Here is a 21,736-nt window from a genome sequence, read left to right as displayed (position 1 = left end):
TAGGTACTCAATAAATATTTGTGAACGGGTAAGTGAATTAATGAATTAGGTGACTATTACTAGGCTTGGTCTGTAGATCATGCTCAATAAATGATGACTGTGAATTGTTTTAGTGCAGAAACCAGAATTTACTGAAAATAGCACAGAATGAGGTTAAAAACCAAAGGTTCTTGGTCGGGGGATTTTTTTTCTTAATATTTAGGAGATGCATGTTGCTGAAATTCACCATGCATCAGGCTTGGGCACAGTGCCCCGGATATAAGAAGCACTCTGTAGATGAGGGTTGAGGGAACCGGGGGAAAGGGAGGGAGAAAGGAGAGGATAGACGGGGAAGGGGAGGTAAAAGAGGAAGACAGGGAAGGGAGGAAGTTTGAACACCTGCTATGTGCTGTGCAGGGTGCTGTGGTGCTGGCAACACAAAGATGAAAAACTGGGCTGAGCCCAAGAGAAACTCTGTGTCTGGTAGCTGGGAAGTGTCCCATGATAGACAGTGCAATATGACAAAGCCACTCTACTGGGTGTGTCCATCTGACTGTCTGCATGGAAGTGTCCTCAGAGTGCTTCCGTTCTTCATTCCTCACTTATGAGGGGAAGGGATTTTCTCTGAACCCCTGAACTTCACAACTTCACTTTTTTTTTTTTTTTTTTTAGACAGAGTTTCAGTCTGTTGCCCAGGCTGGAGTGCAGTGGCACAATCTCAGCTCACTGCAACCTCCACCTCCCAGGTTCAAGTGATTCTCCTGCCTCAGCCTCCCGAATAGCTGGGATTACAGATGCCTGCCACCATGCCCAGCTAATTTTTGTATTTTTAGTAGAGACAGGATTTCTCCATGTTGGTCAGGCTGGTCTCGAACTCCTGACCTCAGGTGACCCACCCGCCTTGGCCCCCCAAAGTGCTGGGATTACAGACGTGAGCCACTGCACCTGGCCTGAACTTCACATTTTAAACCACAATTGTACCAAGATCCACGTGAAACTTCTTAGACATAAGTGACCTTCAGTGACATTTTCTATCCTCAGTGATACAGGGTAGATTGCTCAGCCTAATGGCAATTCATTTTCTCATTGCCTTGCAAAAGTCTAGATAAATTATTTTCTGAAGGGCTTTTTTTTGTCTCTTCCTGCTGTTCTTAGCAAAGAAAAACAATAGCTTGCCAGGGACTCTGGGTGCCCATGTCACCTCTATAATAATAAAATATCACATGGAAAGGCTGGCAGAGGCAAACTCACTCACTCCATAGGAAATGCATTTTGGCTTGACAATTCCAAATGTTTCAAAGAAAAATAGGCCAAGCTCAGGTTATAATGTCTGACTAATGAAAACTATGCCGACTGCCACTCTTCACTGGTCTGAAACCAGAGCCAGTGTTAATGGGAAACTGTTCACAGGGATCCTTCGTCTACCCGACCCCAGCATTCTCCTGTGGAATGTCCTTATCAGCATCAAAAGTCACCACATTCCATACGGATCTTTCTGGGACCGGGAGTGTAAAGCGAAGCTACCATATAAGGTCATTTCCAGCTGCCACAGTGCTGTTTTCAGCGGCAAAGCTCCCTGTGTCAGATCCTTCTCCCACCAAATCCAGGGAAAGATGGAGAGACTTCTTCTGGGATAACATAGTTTAGAGTCCAACCACAAAATGCAGAAATGAGCTGTCACTAATGATGTCTGACATCACTGTGCATTCAACCTCTGAAAACGTTTGTCCTTTTTTGGAATCTAGAAAGCCAACCCTTTGGGGCACAGTTCACAAATGCACATTCTGTGTTTACATTCATTACAGACTGTGGATTTCAGAAGGTGTGCCCTATGATGACTTAACTTTCAAGAAAAATTGAAAGAAGAGAGAATTCTGATTTCTAGGTAGCTTTCTAGTGACTGTAACTCTTCTGACACGTGGCTAATGCTCACGCTACAAAGGATGGGTCAAGAGAAGAGAGAACGGGAACCAGCACCCATAGTGTTTGAGGTAGGGGGTGGTTGAGTTGAATTTACCTTCCTTGGAATATGTTTTTAAATGTAATACTAAAATGAATTTGCATTCTCTGGGTATGTACCAACTCCTTGGTTTATCCAACCAACATTTATCTGTCATAAAAGGATTGGAAAGAAAGAGAAAAGGAACAGGAAGATAAAAAGTAATCCAGAAATGTCCTAAATGAAGTGTCAAGGGATAATTAAGAATGGATTCAACCTAAAATAGTCATTTTTCCATTTCCAACAAGAAAATGAGAAATGCACTCCAAATTATGAAGTAGAATAATCTCTCAAAATAACAAAATATGGGTCTGGCGCAGTGGCTCCTGCCTATAATTTTAGCACTTTGAGAGGCCAAGACAGGAGGATCACTTGAGCCCAGGAGTTTGAGACCAGCCTAAGCAACATGGCGAAACCCCATCTCTACCAAAAGAAAAAAGAAATTAGCCTATAGTCCCAGCTACTTGGGAGGCTAAGGTAGGAGGATCACCTGAGCCCCGGGAGGTCAAGGCTGCAGTGAGCTGTGATCGCACCACTGCACTCCAACCTGGCAACAGAATGAGACCCTTTCTCAAAATATATATAAATAAAATAAAATAAAATATAGAAGAAAAGAGTCTATGATAGAATGTAGTAGGAAATTAAAATTTGTCCCATGTAGTATCTAAAGTTGTTTTAATTCTTCTTATTTTTAGGAAACTAGAAAATACATGTTTTTCCAAATCACTGAGCTGCAGAAAAATAATTTCTTAAATGTAGAGGGAACCATTCGTGTAATAATGGGATGCATTTGGATTTTTTTCCCATTTCCTTTTAGCCTCCAACTCAGCAAAAGCTTATTTTAATGGCATTCTCATGAGATCCCCATACATAGCCATAAAACCAACCTATACTGTTTTCAAAAACCATCTTAGAAAGGAGCTACTAGAAAAAAACTTTTTCAAAAACTTTTCATATTGGATATACGTAAGAGTTATTTTTTTCACTCCCAACTAAACTTTTTGCAAGTACCCCTTAATGAAAACAAAATAAGATGAAAATAAATCTGAGAGTACACAATCCATAGAACAGTATTAAGATCAAAAGAGAAGAAGATAAAACAGGTTATCAGAGAAGCCTATTAGCAACTTCTCAAGTCATTGGTGAAAGCTGAAATTATAAGTATGGAATCCAAATTAATTCATCCTGGGATTCTCCAATACTACAGACCGTGCCTTATACATGTTCAAAAAAAATGTTTTGGTTTTCGTTTGTTTGTTTGTTTTAGACGGGTCTCCCTTTGTCACACAGGCTGGAGTGCAGTGGCACAGTCATGGACCACTGCAGCCTCCACCTCCCAGGCTCAAGTGATCCTCTCACCTCAGCCTCCCAAGTAGCTGGGACTACAGGTGTGTGCCACCACACCCAGCTAATTTTTGCATTTTTTATAGAAATGGGGTTTCCCCATGTTGCCCAGGCTCATCTCAAACTCCTGGGCTCAAACGATTCGCCCACTTCAGCCTCCCAAAGTGCTGAGATCATAGGCGTGAGCCATTGCAACCAGCCTTGTTTGGTTTTAAATAAAGAGAAATAAGCTACTAGAGAAAGAAAAGCATGTGTTTGAAAATGCCTAGATTCAGAACAGAACATGAGAAGACCTATATCATTCAACTATGATTTATTGGCCACCTACTATCTTCCCTTCTCTGCTCTAGGCTTGTAAACTACCAGGTCTCAAAAGAATGATGATGCATTCAATCAATGGTTCAGTATTCATCTCTAGGTTCATGCTTCTCAATCTGGGCTAGGCATGGCTTAAGTCAAGTTGTGTACCAAGGATTACATAAGGCCAAAAATGAATATGAAACATTTTTCTGCAGTGCTCATTTTGTGCCAAGAATTTTTGGGGAAGTGTTATTAAAACAATGGTGATACTATAAAGTAGAATGCAAAAGTCATGTAATTTTTAAAATAAAACAAAAAGATTTCAAATATATTCCAGGCATGAAGCAGACTGAAGCTACCTGTTTATTCCCTTTGGCTTGAGAGATGCTTTGGTGGAAAGTCTAAAAAGCATATCTCTGGGTCCCTTTAAATGAATCTGGAAAGCCCAGTGGAAGTGCTTGCAGGATGCATAAAAGAGAGCTACCTCAAATAATGGCCTTCTAGACTCCAGTCTCTAGGCTTTTTCAAAGCCTGCCCCACATTAACATGGTTTTGATGCAGGGCAGGCGAGCCCCAAAGTGGAGCTTAGGCCACGAGGGCTCTTAGCTTTGCCCAGGAAAGAATTCAAGGGCAAGCTGGAGGTAGAAGAAAACAGCTTTATTGAAGCAGCAGTGTTACAGCTCCATAACTGTGCCTGCAGAGCAGAGTACCCTGTAGGCAGATAGTAGCAGTTCAGGGCAGTCTTGCAGTCATATTTATGCCCAATTTTAATTGCATACAGATTAAGGGGCAGTTTATGCAGAAACTTCTAGAGAAGGGGTAGTAACTTTGGAGTCTTGCCATGGAAAGAGGAAGTAACTCCCAGGTGTTGCCATGGCAATAGTAAATTGACATGGCACACTCGTGGGCTGTCTGATAGAAAGCTGCTTCTGCCCCTGGCCCTGTATTTGCTAGTCCTCAATCTGGTCCAGTGTCTGAGCCCAGACTCTGGAGTCAAGTCCTGCCTCCTATCTCAGTTTGACCCAATTCTCCAGCAGTCTTGGTCTCCATCTTTACAACATTTCTCATCTCTTAGTCCCCATCTCAAGCCTAGGCTTCAAAATCAGAGTGGGGATTCCCAAGTCCAACTTGCTCCATCTTCTGTACTATCTGAATACTGAAGGTAAATGGGTTTCTGTGCCCCACCACAGCCAGGGCAGCAGCCAGCTTCCTGGGAATGGTGATGAGACCAGCACAACCGTGATTTAGGCAAGCAAAGGTTAGGCTCTGCACCAGACATTCTACCAGAAGGGCTGGATGTGTACAACATATAGCTTTTATGTTTTCCACTCTTACAACATATAGATTTTATATTTTCCACTCAAATACCCTGACATAGTACACTCAAATTGTCTCATACTAGGTAAAGAGAAGAAAATGTTTGTTTTTAAAAATTGATTGACAGTGGCTTATGCCTGTAATCCCAGACTTTGGGAGGCCAAGGTGGGCAGATCACCTGAGGTCGGGAGTTTGAGACCGGCCCGGCCAACATGGAGAAAACATATCTCTACTAAAAATACAAAATTAGCCAGGCATGGTGGTGGGCACCTGTAATCCCAGCTACTCCGGAGGCTGAGGCAGGAGAATCACCTGAACCTGGGAGGCGGAGGTTGCAGTAAGCCGAGATCACGCCATTGTCCTCCAGCCTGGGCAGCAAGAGCAAAACACCATCTCAAAAAAAAAAAAAAAAAAAGGATTGACAGTCATTACAATGAAAAGGCAGGGATTAGTCCGTTCTCACATTGCTATAAAGACGTACCTGAGACTGAGTAAGTATGCATCAGTCCTGTGTAGTGACTGGTGTCCTGTCTTTTGGTAGGTTCCAATGCCATTCTGTTGGAATAGATGTTAAATATGGTTCGAACCAGGAAGGTATAATCAAGGTAATGAAGGTGCCATGAACAAATAAGCAATTACGGTTTTAATAACTGTTACAGACTGTAAGGACCTTGACCACAGGAATCATCTTTGGACTCCTGGCACAGTGACTGCTGCCTGCAAAGACATCCAGGCTTTGACCATGTCTCACTGCCTCCATTGTGACATCCTGGCTCAAGCCACAAACACCTCTCTACTGTGTTAACACAAGAGCTTCTTAATTGGTCTTCTTGCGTCTGTCGTTGGCCTCTGTGATGGTTAATTTTATTTGTCAACTTAACTAGGCCCAGATATTTGGTCAAACAGTATTCTACATACTTCCGTGAAGGTATTTTTTTAGATGAGATTAACATTTAATCAGTAGACTCTGAATAAAGCAGATTGTCTCAGAAGTGTTCTTTCCCCGGAGATCTGCATGGCTCTCTCTTTCATTGCCTTTGAACTGTTGTTGCCTCCTCGGGAAATTCTTCCTTAATCACTATTTAAATCTCACATGTACTGTGCTCTCCACCAGTACTCTCATCCTTATTATGCAGCCTTATTTTTCCCTGTAGCACCTGTCACCTTCTAACATACCCTATCATTTATTTATTTCCTATGGGGATCTCCTTACCACTACAATGTAAGCTGCATGAGGGAAGGGGCCTTTTATTCCCAGCCAGCTAGAGGCACTCAGTACTTATTGAATGAATGAATAAATAAATACCTTCTGCTCCCAGGAAAATTATTACTTACATGTTCTCTTTGCATCTTCAAATTTTCTCCTTTAACTCTTTTCTGTCAGCATTTTAAAAATCTGCAAGATTCCCCATTTTAACAAAACAAAATAAGACAACAAAGACTAACAATGAACTTTTTTCTATGGTTTTATTCTTAGTTCTCTACGCTGTTCATCTTATACCATCTCCCAGGGTGACTTCATCAAGACCCTGGTTTTCAGCCATGATATGCTGATGACATCCATATAAAGACGTCCATATATAATGACCATATAGAGACTATGGTCTCTAGCCCAGCCTACTCTTCTGGAGTTGTAAGTTCAGGCAACTGACTAATATGCATCCTCTGTGCGCTTCACAAGCATCTCAAACTCAACATTTCCAACACTGAGGCCAATAGCATTCCCCTAATCACCTATGCTTTTAGGCAGTAGCCTGTATGTGACACCCATGTCCAGCCAACTGGTCCAAGCCAGAAATCCAGGTTCCCTTATACTTCCTCCCTCTTCCTCACCCCCAAATCTAAATTTCTATGACATTCTTTCCATTTACCTCCTAAATAGCTTTCAAACCCATCTGTTTTCAGGGGCCAGATCAGACCCTCACCACTTTTTGTTTCTATGACTACCCATCACTTTAACAGACCATCCTTCCTCTTGTCTGTTCCCTACCATCTTAATTCATTATGGCTGCCACAAGTGATCCCTCTGAAATGCAAATCAGATCCTGCCATACATCAGCTTAAAACCCTTCCTTGGCTCCCACATAGTTCAGAAGACAGTCTAAAATCTTTTATGATACAAATCCAACCTACCCTTCCCACCTTGTTTCCTGCCATCTCCCTTCTGCTCTACAGTTTTCTTTTTCTTTCCTTTTTTTTTTGAGACAGAGTCTCACTCTGTTGTCCAGGCTGGAGTGCAGTGGCTCAACCTCGGCTCACTGCAAACTCTGCCTCCCAGATTCAAGTGATTCTCCTGTCTCAGCCTCCCGAGTAGCTGGGATTACAGGCGCATGCTACCACGCCTGGCTAATTTTTGTAATTTTTAGTAGACACGGGGTTTCGCCATGTTGGCCAGGCTGGTCTCGAACTCCTGACCTCAGGTGATCTGCCTGCCTCAGCCTCCCAAAGTGCTGGGATTACAGGTATGAGCCGCTGCGCCCAGCCTCTACACTTTTCCCACGTCAAAATGAACTCAGCTCCCCACACTTCATCCCAGTAGTCATTCTTGCCTTCATTCATGCTGACGCTCTGCCTGGAACTCCCAACTCTCTTTTAATTGACAAGGCCAGACATACTTATTCTTAAAGACTCTCCTCATGTGACTTCCTCTTCAGGATGATTTAGAGACTCTTTCTTTGAGGTCTCACAGCATCACACACGGTGCCTCTACTAGCATCTATTACCCTGTATTGAAGTTGATTTACTTACTACCTCCATCTTTCTAAACTTCACAGTTTTTGAAAGCAAGGAATATGTCTTTATACATTTTTTATTCCTCATTCTTAGCTCAGTTCCTGGCATAAAGTAAGTACTCAATAAATCTCATTTAATTGTAATAATGATTTTCTTGTCAGTTCCTAGCATAGCATAAAGCTAAATAAATCTTAGTTAAAAGAAATAAATGGAATGTGACATGCCAGGCAGCTTGAGATCGAGTGAGGCGACTTCACTGAGAGCCTAGGAAGAGGATTCTAACATGGGGATGGCAGATGAAGGCTCCTCTTCTGTCTCTGAGGGGGCAATGTGTCACAAAAGGAAATTGCAATTCAGAGCTGTGACTGGGGTCGAAAATGATGATGGGAAGGAAGGATTTTTGAAGCAGGAAGTTATGTCAACAACTAACCTCACATCACCCTAATGGAAGTTTTCATTTGCAGGGAGAATAAAAGAGTAGTTACTTGGAGATATTCCAAAGCTGTGGGATAGAGACAACAGGATCAGTGGCTAGAGAGGAGAACTTGAATGCATGCCAAGGAGAATGCCTAGTCCACACCCAAGAACCCTTCTGGAGTAATGATAGAAATGGAGAAACTGAGATCATGTTGGCTGAGGGCTGAACTGCCAAAAATGACTTATAATGTATATATACAAGTTCATGGATTAAATGTCTAAATAGAACATACCTCTTATTGGAATTCCATTGACATCACTTCTACTAGACGAAGCTTCTCAACCACAGAGTAGAAGAGGATGTATGCAACTGTCTAAGTGTAGGAACCGGTATAAAATTGTGTGATCAGCTAAACATGGGAATGTTATTATTATTATTATTATTATTATTTTTTTTTTTTTGAGACGGAGTCTCGCTCTGTCGCCCAGGCTGGAGTGCAGTGGCGCGATCTCGGCTCACTGCAAGCTCCGCCTCCCGGGTTCACGCCATTCTCCTGCCTCAGCCTCTCCAAGTAGCTGGGACTACAGGCGCCCGCCACCACGCCCGGCTAATTTTTTGTATTTTTTTAGTAGAGACAGGGTTTCACCGTGGTCTCGATCTCCTGACCTCGTGATCAGCCCGCCTCGGCCTCCCAAAGTGCTGGGATTACAAGCGTGAGCCACCGCGCCCGGCCTATTTTTTCCAAGTCACTGGTCACATATTTGAATTCAAAAAGGTCAAGGACAGGGCCCTTTGCCACAAGACTGAGGCTTCCTTTTAGTTCGACATCAATAGGGACCAGTGGTTCCACATACTACTAATTGGTCTGATTGTCATCCAGCCTTAGTTGCAAGATTATTACAAAAGACCTTACCAAATGCCTGGCTGAACTCCCCTTACCCTGTGTTTATGGCAGTGGGCTTTATGAAGTTCTGCAAAGGTGAATGGATAGCTATTCTGGTAGATCTCTGAACTTCTGTCTTATCCAGTAGAGTAGCTCTACTAGAAACTTCTTTATATATTCAGATACAGGTAAAGATCTCAATGAGTTTTTTTTTAAGTGCATAAACCAGTTATCTATGGCATCAACCAATTTAGCTATTTGATTTAAAAAGGAAACTAGGAGAGTTTAGCATACTCATGATTATCATACACAGGTTGGTTCAGAGTCATCATGATTTCCTTTCTGAGGACAACCAGTAGTTAAATTTGGAGTCAGATGTATTCTGTGTGCCAGCTTTTCTGCTTATAAGCTATATCACTCCCAGGCAAGTTACTTAAATTCCTCTTGGGCCTCAGTTTTATCTGTAAAATGTGTATAGGACCAGTTAATTGTGTTATTGTGTGGATTAAACTAGATGTAAAATTTTAGAGGAATCCTGGCATATTGGAAGATTTTTTTTAAATTAATCCATTCTAAAATTTTTTTAACTGCTGACATCTTGCCTGCATGATGCCTGGGTATCTACACGAGTCAGAATCCTTATTTCCCCCATTTTGAAATCAGAACATTTCCCTGTTTTAATCTGGCCACTCTGTGTTCTCTGTTCATGTATTTATCTGCATATATTTATTGGGCACTTACTCTATACCAGGCAATGTTCTAGATGCTGGAATACAGCAATGAATGAAAGAGATCAGGCCCATGCTCTCAGGGAACTCATCTAGTAGCTAGATTCATCCAACTTTGGAACAAGTCAAGTGCCAAAGACTATCAATGATTTCATCACTGAGAAATATAATTTATCTGGAGTCAGAGATGAAAACGTATTTCTTTTTTTTTTTTTTTTACAGCCCAGAGGTCCTTCATTTTTTTTTTTTTAACACTTATTATGCCATGGATTCATAGGGAATAGGTTCTAGCAGCTAAGGCTCCTTCTCATTCGTTCTCACAAAGTGTGCTTCTCTGGGTGGAGCAGGCTGGCGCTTTAATTGAACCCAGGTACCTTTCTCTTTGGCTTCTTTCTTTTTCTGATCATTTTCCTTCTTGCGTTTCAGGAAGCTGTCTCGGCTCTTAGAGTGTTTAATGTGCTCAGTAGGCCCATTAATTCTCTTGGCAAGAATCTTGCCCTTAACTTGTTTGTTTACAACAATGCCAACGGCATGCTGGGTAACATGGTAGACTCTTCCAGTTTTGCCATGGTAACACCTGTGGGACATTCCTTTTTGAACAGTACCCACTCCCTTGATGTCTACAATGTCACCTTTCTTATAGATTCGCATATACGTGGCCAAAGGAACAACTCCATGTTTTCTAAAAGACCTAGAGAACATATATCGGGTGCCTCTCCTCTTTCCCTTTGTGTTTGTCATTTTGGTGGATTACTGGAAGATGGCGGTTCCTGCCGAAAAGGCATGAAAACGTATTTTTAACACCTTGATATTCTCTTAAGTATCCTTTTCTATCTTGAATTCAGTTTTTCTTGTGAGGAAATCTCATCTCTCTTTTCCAGTCTGAAGGTCATTCCTCTTTATAGAGGACAAAGACAAAATAAGAATTACATAATTTGATTTTCTTTATATTAATATTTTCCCAGCTTCCCTTGGCAGTGTCTGTCCTTTTTGGCTCTTCTTTGTGCTCTGAACATAGCTTTCAAAGCCCTTTGGCTAACTCTACCTCATTCTATTGTAAGAGTCCTGACAACAGCTAGTTATGTTTTTTGTTGTTTGTTGTTTGTTTTTGAGACACAGTCTCACTCTGTCACCCAGGCTGGAGTGCAGTGGCGCGATCTCTGCTCACTGCAACCTCCGCCTCCCAGGTTCAAGCAATTCTCCCGCCTCAGCCTCCCAAGTAGCTGGGATTACAGGCACCTGCCATCATGCCTGGTTAATTTTTGTATTTTTAGTAGAGACAGCGTTTCAGCGTGTTGGCCAGGCTGGTCTCAAACTCCTGACCTCAAGCGACCTGCCCACCTCGGCCTCCCAAAGTGCTGGGATTACAGGCATAAGCCACCGTGCCCAGCCTGTTCGTCTTTTGTGGTAGGCTGTTTGTAATCTGAATTTATGAATAAATATCTGAGTTTCTCAGAGACCTCCTGGCTGGTCATAATGGTCAGTGCTGTAGCACACTCCCTTTACTTAATTTAGTTATGTGGCAGACTCTCTCTCTCTCTCTGTACTCTCCTTTAGATCTCTGCCTGAAGAACTAAAATTTTATAACTTCCTTCCTAAAATATGATATCATAATAATTCCCTAGACCTGTGCTGGCCAGTGGTAGCCACATATGCAATTATAAATTTTCTAGAAGTCACATTATAAAAGTAAATGAAATAGGTAACATTAATTTTAATAGGTTTAATTCAATCCACTATTTTAAAATATTTACATTTCAACATATAATCAATAAACATCATTAATGTTATACTTTGCATTCTCTTCTTTTTGTTCTGAGTCCTCAAAATCACATCTGTATTTTTGAACTTACAGCACATCTCAATTCAGACCAGCCCCATTTCAAAGACTCAATGGCCACATGCACCTACTTAACACATCTCTAGACCCATCATGCAAAAGCTATTCATGCTACCCATTATTTCCTTTTAATATTGAATTAATTATTTCTCATTAAAGCTTTTGGTTAGTAAAAACCGTGAAAAAGAATTAAAATCCCTTAAGTTCTAAAGCTGAGCCAGTTTGAAATAGTATTTGTCGTATTATGCACTCAAGTCTGTGACTTTTGCTTCGTCTCTTTCTCATAACTTGCATATTAATGCACCTAACAATATATTTGAAATATTTAGCACCTTAGTAGCGGGTCACTAAACATCTCTGCTTTCCATTGCTTTTCATCTGTAGTGTCTTAGCTTGTCATTAAAAAACATAGCGGATTAATTGAGCTTTAAACGATATTCCACAAACAAACAAATTGCAAGATGTTTGATCTCATTAATAAGCAAATAAATGCAAAATGAAAGAACAATTGGGAGCCATTTTAGCCTATTAATTTAGCAATTTACTTTTAAATGACTACATCTAATGAGGATAAGACCTTGAAAACCATTTTTTCTGCACACCGTTAATGATATTGTCACATTTTAAGAAAATATTTTGACAATATGAGTCAGTAATGTTAAAAATATTTATCCCATTGATTCTGAATCATCCTTCATGGAATTTATCCTAGAGAAATTATCAGTGATATTGACAATAATATTCATATGGAATGCTTTCTTCAGAATTATTTATAAAAGCAAAAAGTGAAAACAACCTCACTGTCCACAATGGGAAATAAGATAAGTAAATTACACTATGTTCATTAGGCAGCATATTGACTAAGTATTAAAATTATAATAATGAAAAACTTTCAGGAATAATAAAAATATAAGAATAATATGTTAAGCGAGAAGCATATAATTAAATTACATAGGCCAGCTGCTGTGGCTCACGCCTGTAATCCCAACACTTTGGGAGGCTGAGTAATCCTCATAACAGCTCTAAAAAATTACCACTATTATTATCCCCATTTTGCAGATGAGAAAACTGAGGCCCAGGGAGATTCTAGTCACACAGCTTCTAAGTGGCAGATCCAATAATATTAGATGATGAGCTTACTGTTTGAAGTTACATGACAGTGTGGGACTAACATTTTTTAAATGTTTTACAAAACATTTAGCTGTATTGTAAAAAAAAAAAAAAGTATGTTTCAAAATAGAACTTAAAATGTTCCTGTGTTACTCCATTCTCACATTGCTATAAAGAACTACCTGAGACTGAGTAATTTATGAAGAAAAGAGGTTTAATTTACTCATGGTTCCACAGATCGTACTGGAAGCATGGCTGGGAGGCCTCAGGAAACTTACCATCACAGAGGAAGGGCAAAAGGGAAGCAAGCGCGTCTTCACATGGCGGCAGAAGAGAGAGCGAAGAGGGAAGTGCCACACACTTTTAAACCGTCAGATCTCATGAGAACTCACTCCCTATCATGACAACAGCAAGGGGGAAATCTGCCCCCATGATCCAATCACCTCCCACCAGGTCCCTCCCGCAACACTGGGAATTACAATTCAACATGAGATTTGGGTGAGGACACACAGGCAAACCATATCAGTTCCCAATACAAAAAAATTATGAATGCTTGAGGTGATGGAAATACCCAAATACCCTAACTTGATCATTACACATTCTATGCATGTAATGAAATATCACATGTACTGCATAAATATGTACAAATATTGTATATCCATTTAAAAATTTAAAAATATGTACTTCAGAGGTAAAAAATTACACACACACATTTCTATGAAACATACAAATCAAAGAAAAATACTGAAGAAAATATCCAAAAATAAAAATAATGGTTCTATTTGGGTAGTGCGATATAGATTATCTTTTAGATAGAACCATATTCCATGTTTTAAGAAGAAATATTGTAATTGATTTAAATTCTAAAATTAATTCGTACACTTAGGACGTCAGTCGTATGATATGAAGGTGTTGCAGAAGCATATTTAGCCATTGTCTAGTGGTCCATGAGAGGACTGAGATCCTGGTTCTAGCCCCCAATTAGCTGTGAGAACTGAACATACTTTATCATGTTTTCTGGCCTCAGTTCCCTCATCTATAAAATGAAGAATAGAAGTAAATGACATTGTACATTTTCCAGGTCTAATGTTCTATAATTTTACAAAAGCACAGGCCAAAATGATCTCTACTGTGTTTTCGTAGTGAGCATCAAATGAGATAACACTTAGGAAAGTAGTTTAAAATATGAAAAGCATTACCATGTTACATTGGTTCTATTATTAAAGTTCAGCTCTGTAACTACACCGTGTATTGGATTTTGGCAAAATTAATCAAACAATATTGACTATTGACTTCTGAATATATTTTATTAGGTCCTTTTTATTTATTAATTTTAAAAATTGTGTTCACTTATTTTTTAAATTTTTATTTTTTTTAGACAAAGTCTCACTCTGCTGCCCAGGCTGGAGTGCAGTGGCACAATCAGGCTTGCTGCAGCCTTGAACTTCTGGGCTCAAGCAATCCTCCCACCTGAGCCTCCTGAGTAGTTGGGACTACAGGCACACACCGCGACACGTGGCTAATTTCTTTAAAAGGTTTTTGTAGAGTTGGGGTCTCCCTGTGTTGCCCAGGCTGATCTTGAACTCCTGGGCTCAAGCCATCCTCCCACCTAGGCCTCCCAAAGTGCTGAGATTAGAGGTGTGAGCCACTGTGCCTAGCCTATGGTGTCCTTTTTAGATTGGTCGACAATATACAATGTTTTAACAAATCAATGTAGACAAAGTAACAGTGCTCCTAAACAAGTGTGGTTGCTCTGTATCTTGAATATATTAGCTTACCTCTTAGTTTACTGTTAGAATGCTATTGTGAGAATTAGACATTTTTGAGAATTTTTAAAAAACTGTTACTGGTATTATTAGCCCATTTAGTAACAGCTAAAATTACATTTTTCGGTGCTCTATTTTTTTTTCATATTTGGTTATCAAAACTTGGAGATTGTCAAGAAATATGCATATGCCAGCTGTGCCTGGAAGTTCAGCTTAGAAAGCAGTAGAAAATATTTGGCATCTTGAGAGTTTTAAATACTGAAAATAAGGGCCATATTTTTATACCTGTAAACCAATCAGTAAGACATTTATTCCTGCTAACTTGTAATACAAGCTTTTGGTCTTAAATGGGTGAATTAATTTATTCAAGAGATGTTAGCATTCCAACCCAGTTGCAATGTGTTGGGTACTCTTATAGGTGTTGACAAGAGAATAAAATAGAAATGGTAACTCAGGGAGTTTTCCATCCTGGGGAGGGGTGTGGAAAAACACTACAAGAGACAACAGATAAAGAAATTAAGTATGAAAGGAAGGAATTAGGTGCCACAAGAAAAGACTAAGAAAAATGGGCTCTATGTTAGAGTGGATGCCTAAGGAGGGTCTCTCTGAATGGGTGACCACCAAAGCCAAAAGAATAAGAAAGAGAGGGAGCCGGATCATGCAGAGTTGGGACAAAAGAGTTGCAGGCAGAAAGCAAGCAGTGCACAGGCTCCAAAGGGGCAAAACTGACTTGTGCAAGGAACTGAGAGAAGGTCAATAGAGTTGGAAACTGCAGAGTGGGAGGAGGTGGGAGGAACAAGGTGGGAATCAAGAAATGGGAATGAGCCAGTTCAAGGAGGGCCTGAACCTCTGGAAAGAAACTTTGTTCTGGATTCAATGGAAAGCCACTGAAATGTTTCTACCCTGCTTATTCAACTTTGAACATTTTTATTTTCTATTTTTAAAAATAATACATATGAACGGTAAATAATTCAAAAGGAACTAAAGGTTTTATATATAGAGTGAAGATTCAGCCTGTCCCATTTCTTCCCATTCCTACTACTCCCAAGTCCTGTATCCAGAAGGTACAAATGTTGGCAGCATACATCTGCATAAAGGATAAGAGTAAAGATGTGTGCATACATATTTATAGTTTTTCTCAAAAGGTAGCATAATATACACATTGTTCTACAATTTGCTTTCCTTTTTACTTAGTATATTTTAGCAACATATCAATACAATACGACACAACACAACACAACAATACAGTGTAAGTAGCCTTACTATTTTTTCTTTCAGTGACTCCATAGTATTCCACTGAAGGCATATCTTACAGTTTATTGAATCTCTTCCTTATTTGGCCATTTAGCTTGCTTCCAACTTTTGCTGTTACACATAAGGACATAAATATCATTGTTCACATTTTTCCCACATGTGAATATGTCAATAAGAATAAATTCCTAGAAATGGAATAAATTCCCAGAAATATGCATTTTTCATGTTTGATAGAAAGTGCCAAATTGTTCTCCAAATTGGTCAGACTAATTATTTTCCTGTCATTAATAGTATATGAAATTAATTATTACTCAATATAGTCCTTCAAATAGTGCACATTTTTGTTGTTGTTAATCATTTGTGGAAAACAGATATTGTACAGAAGTTTCAGTTGGCATTTCACTTATGAATGAGGTAGAACGTTTTTCAAAGATGCCAAATTCATTCACATGTCTCTTCCTATGAACTATTTCATGTTTTTGTTTATTTTTCCTTTGAATTATTGGCCTTTTCTAATCGATGTGTAGGTATTTTATCCATTTATAACTCATTTTGCATGTTGTATTTTTTATCCATGCAATTTAAAAAAAATTTCTATTTCATCAAATTTATTAGTCTTTTTTTATAGTTGCTGAATTTTGTGTAGTGCTTAGAAAGTGTTTTTTTTAACTCTCATATTATTAAAAATAATTATCCAGTCTTTTTACTGGTATTTTCATAATTTATTAAACGTTTAAAAAATATTATTTAATCAATCTGAAATTTATTTTGGTGAAAGGAGTAACGTGGGGTTCATATTAATTTTTCTCTTGATTGGCTATTAAAACACTCCACTGCTGTCTACTAAATAAATCATCATTTCTCTAGTGATGTGAAATTCAAATATTATGATATACAAAGTATACATTCAACATATATTTATTTATTTTTATACTCTGTAGTATTGCCTATTTATAAGGATATATATTTGCCAATTATAAACTGTTTTAATTATTTCCTATAATATTTGGAGTACGGACAGGAACAGTTTATTAATCTTTCTTCAGAATTTATTTGTTTTTTCTTGCTTATTTATTTTTCCATTGAACTTAGAATTGGTTCACTTAATTCCAAAAACAATTTTTTCTCGGGTATTTTTATTGAGATCACATTAAACTTGTGATTTAATTAAGAACACTGAACTTTACAATATTGAATCTATCAGCTCAGGAATAAGGCATACTATTCTATTTGGATAATATTTTTATGTTACTCAGTAGCATTTGAAAACCTTATATAGATCTTATATATTTCTTATAATATTTCTTGTAATCTTATAGCTATTATAAGTGATGTCATTTTATGTTCTGATTTTGATATAAGTAATTAACTGAATTTTGATATTAACTTCGTATCTTATCAAATTCACTTATTGTTTTTATGTTTTTCATGTGTACAATCATAGAATCTACAAATATCAATATAGTTGCTTCTTCCTTTCCTACTTTTCATTTCTCTTTTTTTCCCCTGGCTGTCTTATACATGGTGGTGGTCCTAGAAACTTGTGTATGTTTGTTAAGAAAGTATAGATCGATTCATGATTTGTTAATATTTTTGAAAGCTCAAGGAACATATCTAAAATCTCTATAGCATCCATGAAGATGATATGATGAATTTTCACCTTTGTAACATTAATATGGTAAAACAACAGATTGTCTAATGTGAAGCTATCATTGCATCACTGGTATGAACCCCATTTGGTTGTGGCTTGCCATTTTTTAAAGATGCACTTTGGTTTGATTAACTAATATTTTATTTATGACATTTATATTGCTATCCATAAGTGATAGATGATCTTAACTTTTATTAACTGAAAATCTCTCAGACTTTATTTTTAAAGGATAATTTTCTGGATATAGATTTTAGGCTGATAATTCAACTCTTTAAAGATGCTAGTCCCTGATAGGCTGTCTTGTATTGTTTTTAATGAGAGGTTAGCAGTCATTTTCTTAGTCTGTTTCTGCTGCTGTAAAGGAATACCTAAGACAGGGTTATTTATGAAGGAAAAAGATTTATGGCCAGGCATGGTGGCTCACACCTGTAATCCCAACACTTTGGGAAGCCAAGGCAGGCAGATCACTTGATGTCAGGGTTCAAGACCAGCCTGGACAACATGGTGAAACCTCATCTCTACAAAAAAAAATTAGCAAGCGTGGTGGTGCACACCTGCAATCCCAGCTACTCAGGGGGCTGAGGCATGAGAAATGCTTGAATTCTGGAGGCAGAGGTTGCAGTGAGCCAGGATCGTGCCACTGCACTCCAGCCTGGGCAACAGAGTGAGACTCCGTTTAAAAAAAGAGAGAGAGAGATTTATTTGGCTTATGATTCTGATAGCTGGAAAAGTTCAACATTGGGCTGCTTCCAGTAATGGTGGACGGAAGGCAAAGGGGAGCTGGTATGTGCAGAGATAACAGGGCAAGAGAGGACACAAGGGGTGGGTGAGGTGCCAGGCTCTCTTTAACAATCAGTTCCTATGCAGCTAACAGAGGGAGAACTCACTCACCACCCCGCAGGGAGGGCATTAATCCATTCATGAGGGGTTTGCCCCCATGACCCAAACACCTCCCATTAGATCGCCGCCTGTAGTATTGGGATCAAATTTCGACATGAGGTTTGAGTGGCACAAACATCCAAACTATAGCAGTAATTTTTACCTTTGGAAAATGTTCAGCCATTATTTTTGCAAATGTGTCCTCTGTTCTGAACTCTACTCTCCTTCTATGACCCCAGTTACCACTTGATAATATTTCAACCAACCACTGAAATTCTTCATTTTTAAGAAATCTCTCTTCTCTATATTTAAATTTAGATTTTCTGTTGCTCTATATTTAAGTTTTCTGATACTTCCTTCTGCATATTTCAATCTGCTATTCAGCCCATCCAGTGAATTTTTCATTTCTGACTTTTTTTAGTTCCAGATTTTCCATGTATTTAATTTATATAGTTTTGATTTCTCTGCTGAAATTCATCTTTTTGCTAAAAAAAAAAAAAGTTCATGCTCTTCTTTTAATCCTGAAAAAAAATTATAATACTCTTGGAAAATTTCTATTTCATAATTTCATCATCTGGGTCATCTCAGGTCTGTTTATTTCGACTTATTTTCTCCTGGGTATTTGGTCACATTTTCTTGCTTCTTTGCATGTCTAGTAACTTTCATCGCATATGGGATATTGCAGCTGCTATGTTGCTGAGAGTTTGGATTTTGTTGCCTTTCTTTAGTGTTGAGTTTTATTCTGGCAGGCAGTTAATTTACTGGTGAATCAACTGACTTTAGGCTTTATTAGGTAGCATTTACCTTACGGTTAGTATACCCCTATATTTTTTTTTTTTTTTTTTTTTTGAGACGGAGTCTCGCTCTGTCGCCCAGGCTGGAGTGCGGTGGCGCGATCTCGGCTCACTGCAAGCTCCGCCTCCCGGGTTCACGCCATTCTCCTGCCTCAGCCTTTCCGAGTAGCTGGGACTACAGGCGCCCGCCAACACGCCCGGCTAATTTTTTTGTATTTTTAGTAGAGACGGAGTTTCACCGTGGTCTCGATCTCCTGACCTCGTGATCAGCCCGCCTCGGCCTCCCAAAGTGCTGGGATTACAAGCATGAGCCACCGCGCCCGGCAGTATACCCCTATTTTTTAACGATTTGATGGTTTTAGTGAAATTATAGAATTGTGTCACCATCACCACAATCCTGTGTAAGAACATCTCCATCATCCCAGAAAGTTTCTTCACGCTGTTTCCAGTCAATTCCAATTCTTATCTTCAGCCCAAGACAAGCACTGATCTGCCTTCTGCCTTCATAAGTTTGCCTTTTCTAGACATTGCATATATATTTAGTAGTCTTTTGTGTCTGGCTTCTTTCACTTAGCATTTTTTCTAGCTTAATACATTTTATTATTAATTATATGTATATATGTATTATTAATATATATGTATTATTAATGCATATGCCAGTAATCATTCTACTTACTTGCTGAATATACAATTTCATTGTATGGATACACACATTTTGTTTATCTGATCACTAGTTGATGAAAATTTAGATTTTTACTTGCTTTTGGCTATTATAAATGAGTTTACAATTTCATTGCATGGATACACACATTCTGTTTATCTGATCACTAGTTGATGAAAATTTAGATCTTTACTTGCTTTTGGCTATTATAAATAATGCTGCGGTGAACATTCATGTACATATCTTTGTGTAGATGTTTTTAATTCTCTTGAGTAGATTTCTAGGAGTGAATTTGCTAGGTTGAATGATAAATTTTTGTTTAACATTTCAGTAAACCAGCAAAATGTGTTTCAAAGTGGATATACCATGTTCGTTTCCATCAGAATGCATGATGCTTCCCATTTCTCCATATCCTTGCCAACACTTGGCATTCTTGTTTCTTATTACAGCCACTCCAAGGGGTGTATAGTGGTAGATAGGCCACTGTTGTTTCAATTCACATTTCTCTAATAACTACTGGTATTGAGCAAATTTTCATGTGCTTATTAACCATTTATATATGTATACTTTTGTTTGTTTGTTTTGTTTTTTGTTGTTGTTTTTTTTCTTTTTAAGACGGAGTCTCGCTCTGTCACCCAGGCTGGAGTGCAGTGGCGCGATCTCAGCTCACTGCAAGCTCCGCCTCCCGGGTTCACGCCATTCTCCTGCCTCAGCCTTTCCGAGTAGCTGGGACTACAGGCACCCGCCACCACGCCCGGCTCATTTTTTTGTATTTTTAGTAGAGACGGGGTTTCACCGTGATCTCGATCTCCTGACCTCGTGATCCGCCCGCCTCGGCCTCCCAAAGTGCTGGGATTACAAGCGTGAGCCACCGCGCCCGGCCTATATATGTATACGTTTTTAAAATGAACCTCTAATTCAAGTCTTTTGCTCACTTTTTAATTTGGTTGTCAGTCCTACTTTTAAGGTGTGGCTTTTCTGTGATTTCAAAACAGAATGCCTGAGGTATTACGTGAAATGACTCCACTCTGCCAGGTCAGAACGCCAGTACCCCTCAGCACTGTGGAACCTGCAGTGTCCCAGAGCTTCTTATAGCCCTTCTCTGCCAGAAATCATGGAGCTTCACATGTGCATGCCAATGGCTCAAAAGAATCTATATGCAGATTTCTAGAGCTACGCTTCTGTGCAGCTTTTTCCTCTCTGGATATGCCTCTTCAAAAATTATAGCTGCGTCAGTAGCCCTGAACTCTACTGTTCCCTCCACCCAGCAAGACCACTGCTGTCAATCTGGGTGAACTCCTTATACCACAGTGTGGAAAGTGCCCCAGGCAGAAAGCTAAAGGCAAGGTGTGTCTGCCTGCCTGTGATTCCATCTTGAATGGACTACAGCCCTTTGTGGTAAGTTGTCCAATGTCTGAAAACAGTTACTTCATCATTTTTGTCCAGTTTGAGAGTTCATTACTTTTCAGTAGCTACATCCAAAACCTGTTATTTAGTCATATTCATAATCAGAAGTCCCTTTCTTTTTAATATAAAAATGTTTCTTTCAGAAATTTTACCTCTAAATATATATATTCATTGTGTGTGTATACACATGTATGAATATTAAACCTTAGCCTGAAATGTGTAAAAAATATTTTAAAGACTTCCACTGCTTTATTTTTAAATAAATAATGACTTCTCCTAGGAAAGTTTTATAAAGTTGCAATGAAATAATAATACATATCACTTTTCAGCTGAACCTTTTACTCTATTGGACAATTGCATAATGACCCATAAAAGTTTTGATTTTATTGGTGGAATTTAAATGTATGATATGAAGTGATTTTTTTTCGATTCTAACTGCTTCAGAGAAACAGGAAATGCATTCTAAGAAATTCCATCTGTGACAACAGATTGAGGCACAAAGGACTGCAGTTCAAATTTAAGAGGCAAATAAAAGGGAAAATGGAAGAAACCATCAATAGCTTCATTACGTTGATCGCAATGAAATTAAAATGCAAACATGGTCTGCCCAAATGGGATTGTTTGCGAATGCCACAGTAATCAATGGCAACAAATACAGATCAAAATATACCAT

The 21,736-nt window shown here is 38.9% G+C and overlaps 1 protein-coding gene across 1 annotated transcript; it reads right to left on the bottom strand.

Annotated features, from left to right (window-relative positions):
• Positions 1–9,995: 9,995 nt before the first annotated feature.
• On the bottom strand, positions 9,996–10,442 carry LOC116460337 (large ribosomal subunit protein eL21-like). The gene has a single exon (XM_058432356.1). The coding sequence runs from the start codon at positions 10,440–10,442 to the stop codon at positions 9,996–9,998; it is 447 nt and encodes a 148-aa protein (XP_058288339.1).
• Positions 10,443–21,736: the final 11,294 nt, after the last annotated feature.

Source organism: Hylobates moloch, unplaced genomic scaffold, assembly GCF_009828535.3.
Source record: "Hylobates moloch isolate HMO894 unplaced genomic scaffold, HMol_V3 SCAFFOLD_20, whole genome shotgun sequence".
In the NCBI taxonomy this organism is placed as follows: domain Eukaryota; kingdom Metazoa; phylum Chordata; class Mammalia; order Primates; family Hylobatidae; genus Hylobates; species Hylobates moloch.
This window is presented reverse-complemented; position numbering and strand designations above follow the sequence as displayed.

Excerpts from the sequence above, each read along its gene's own strand:
- LOC116460337 (XM_058432356.1), bottom strand. The coding sequence starts at position 10,442 with ATGACAAACACAAAGGGAAAGAGGAGAGGCACCCGATATATGTTCTCT.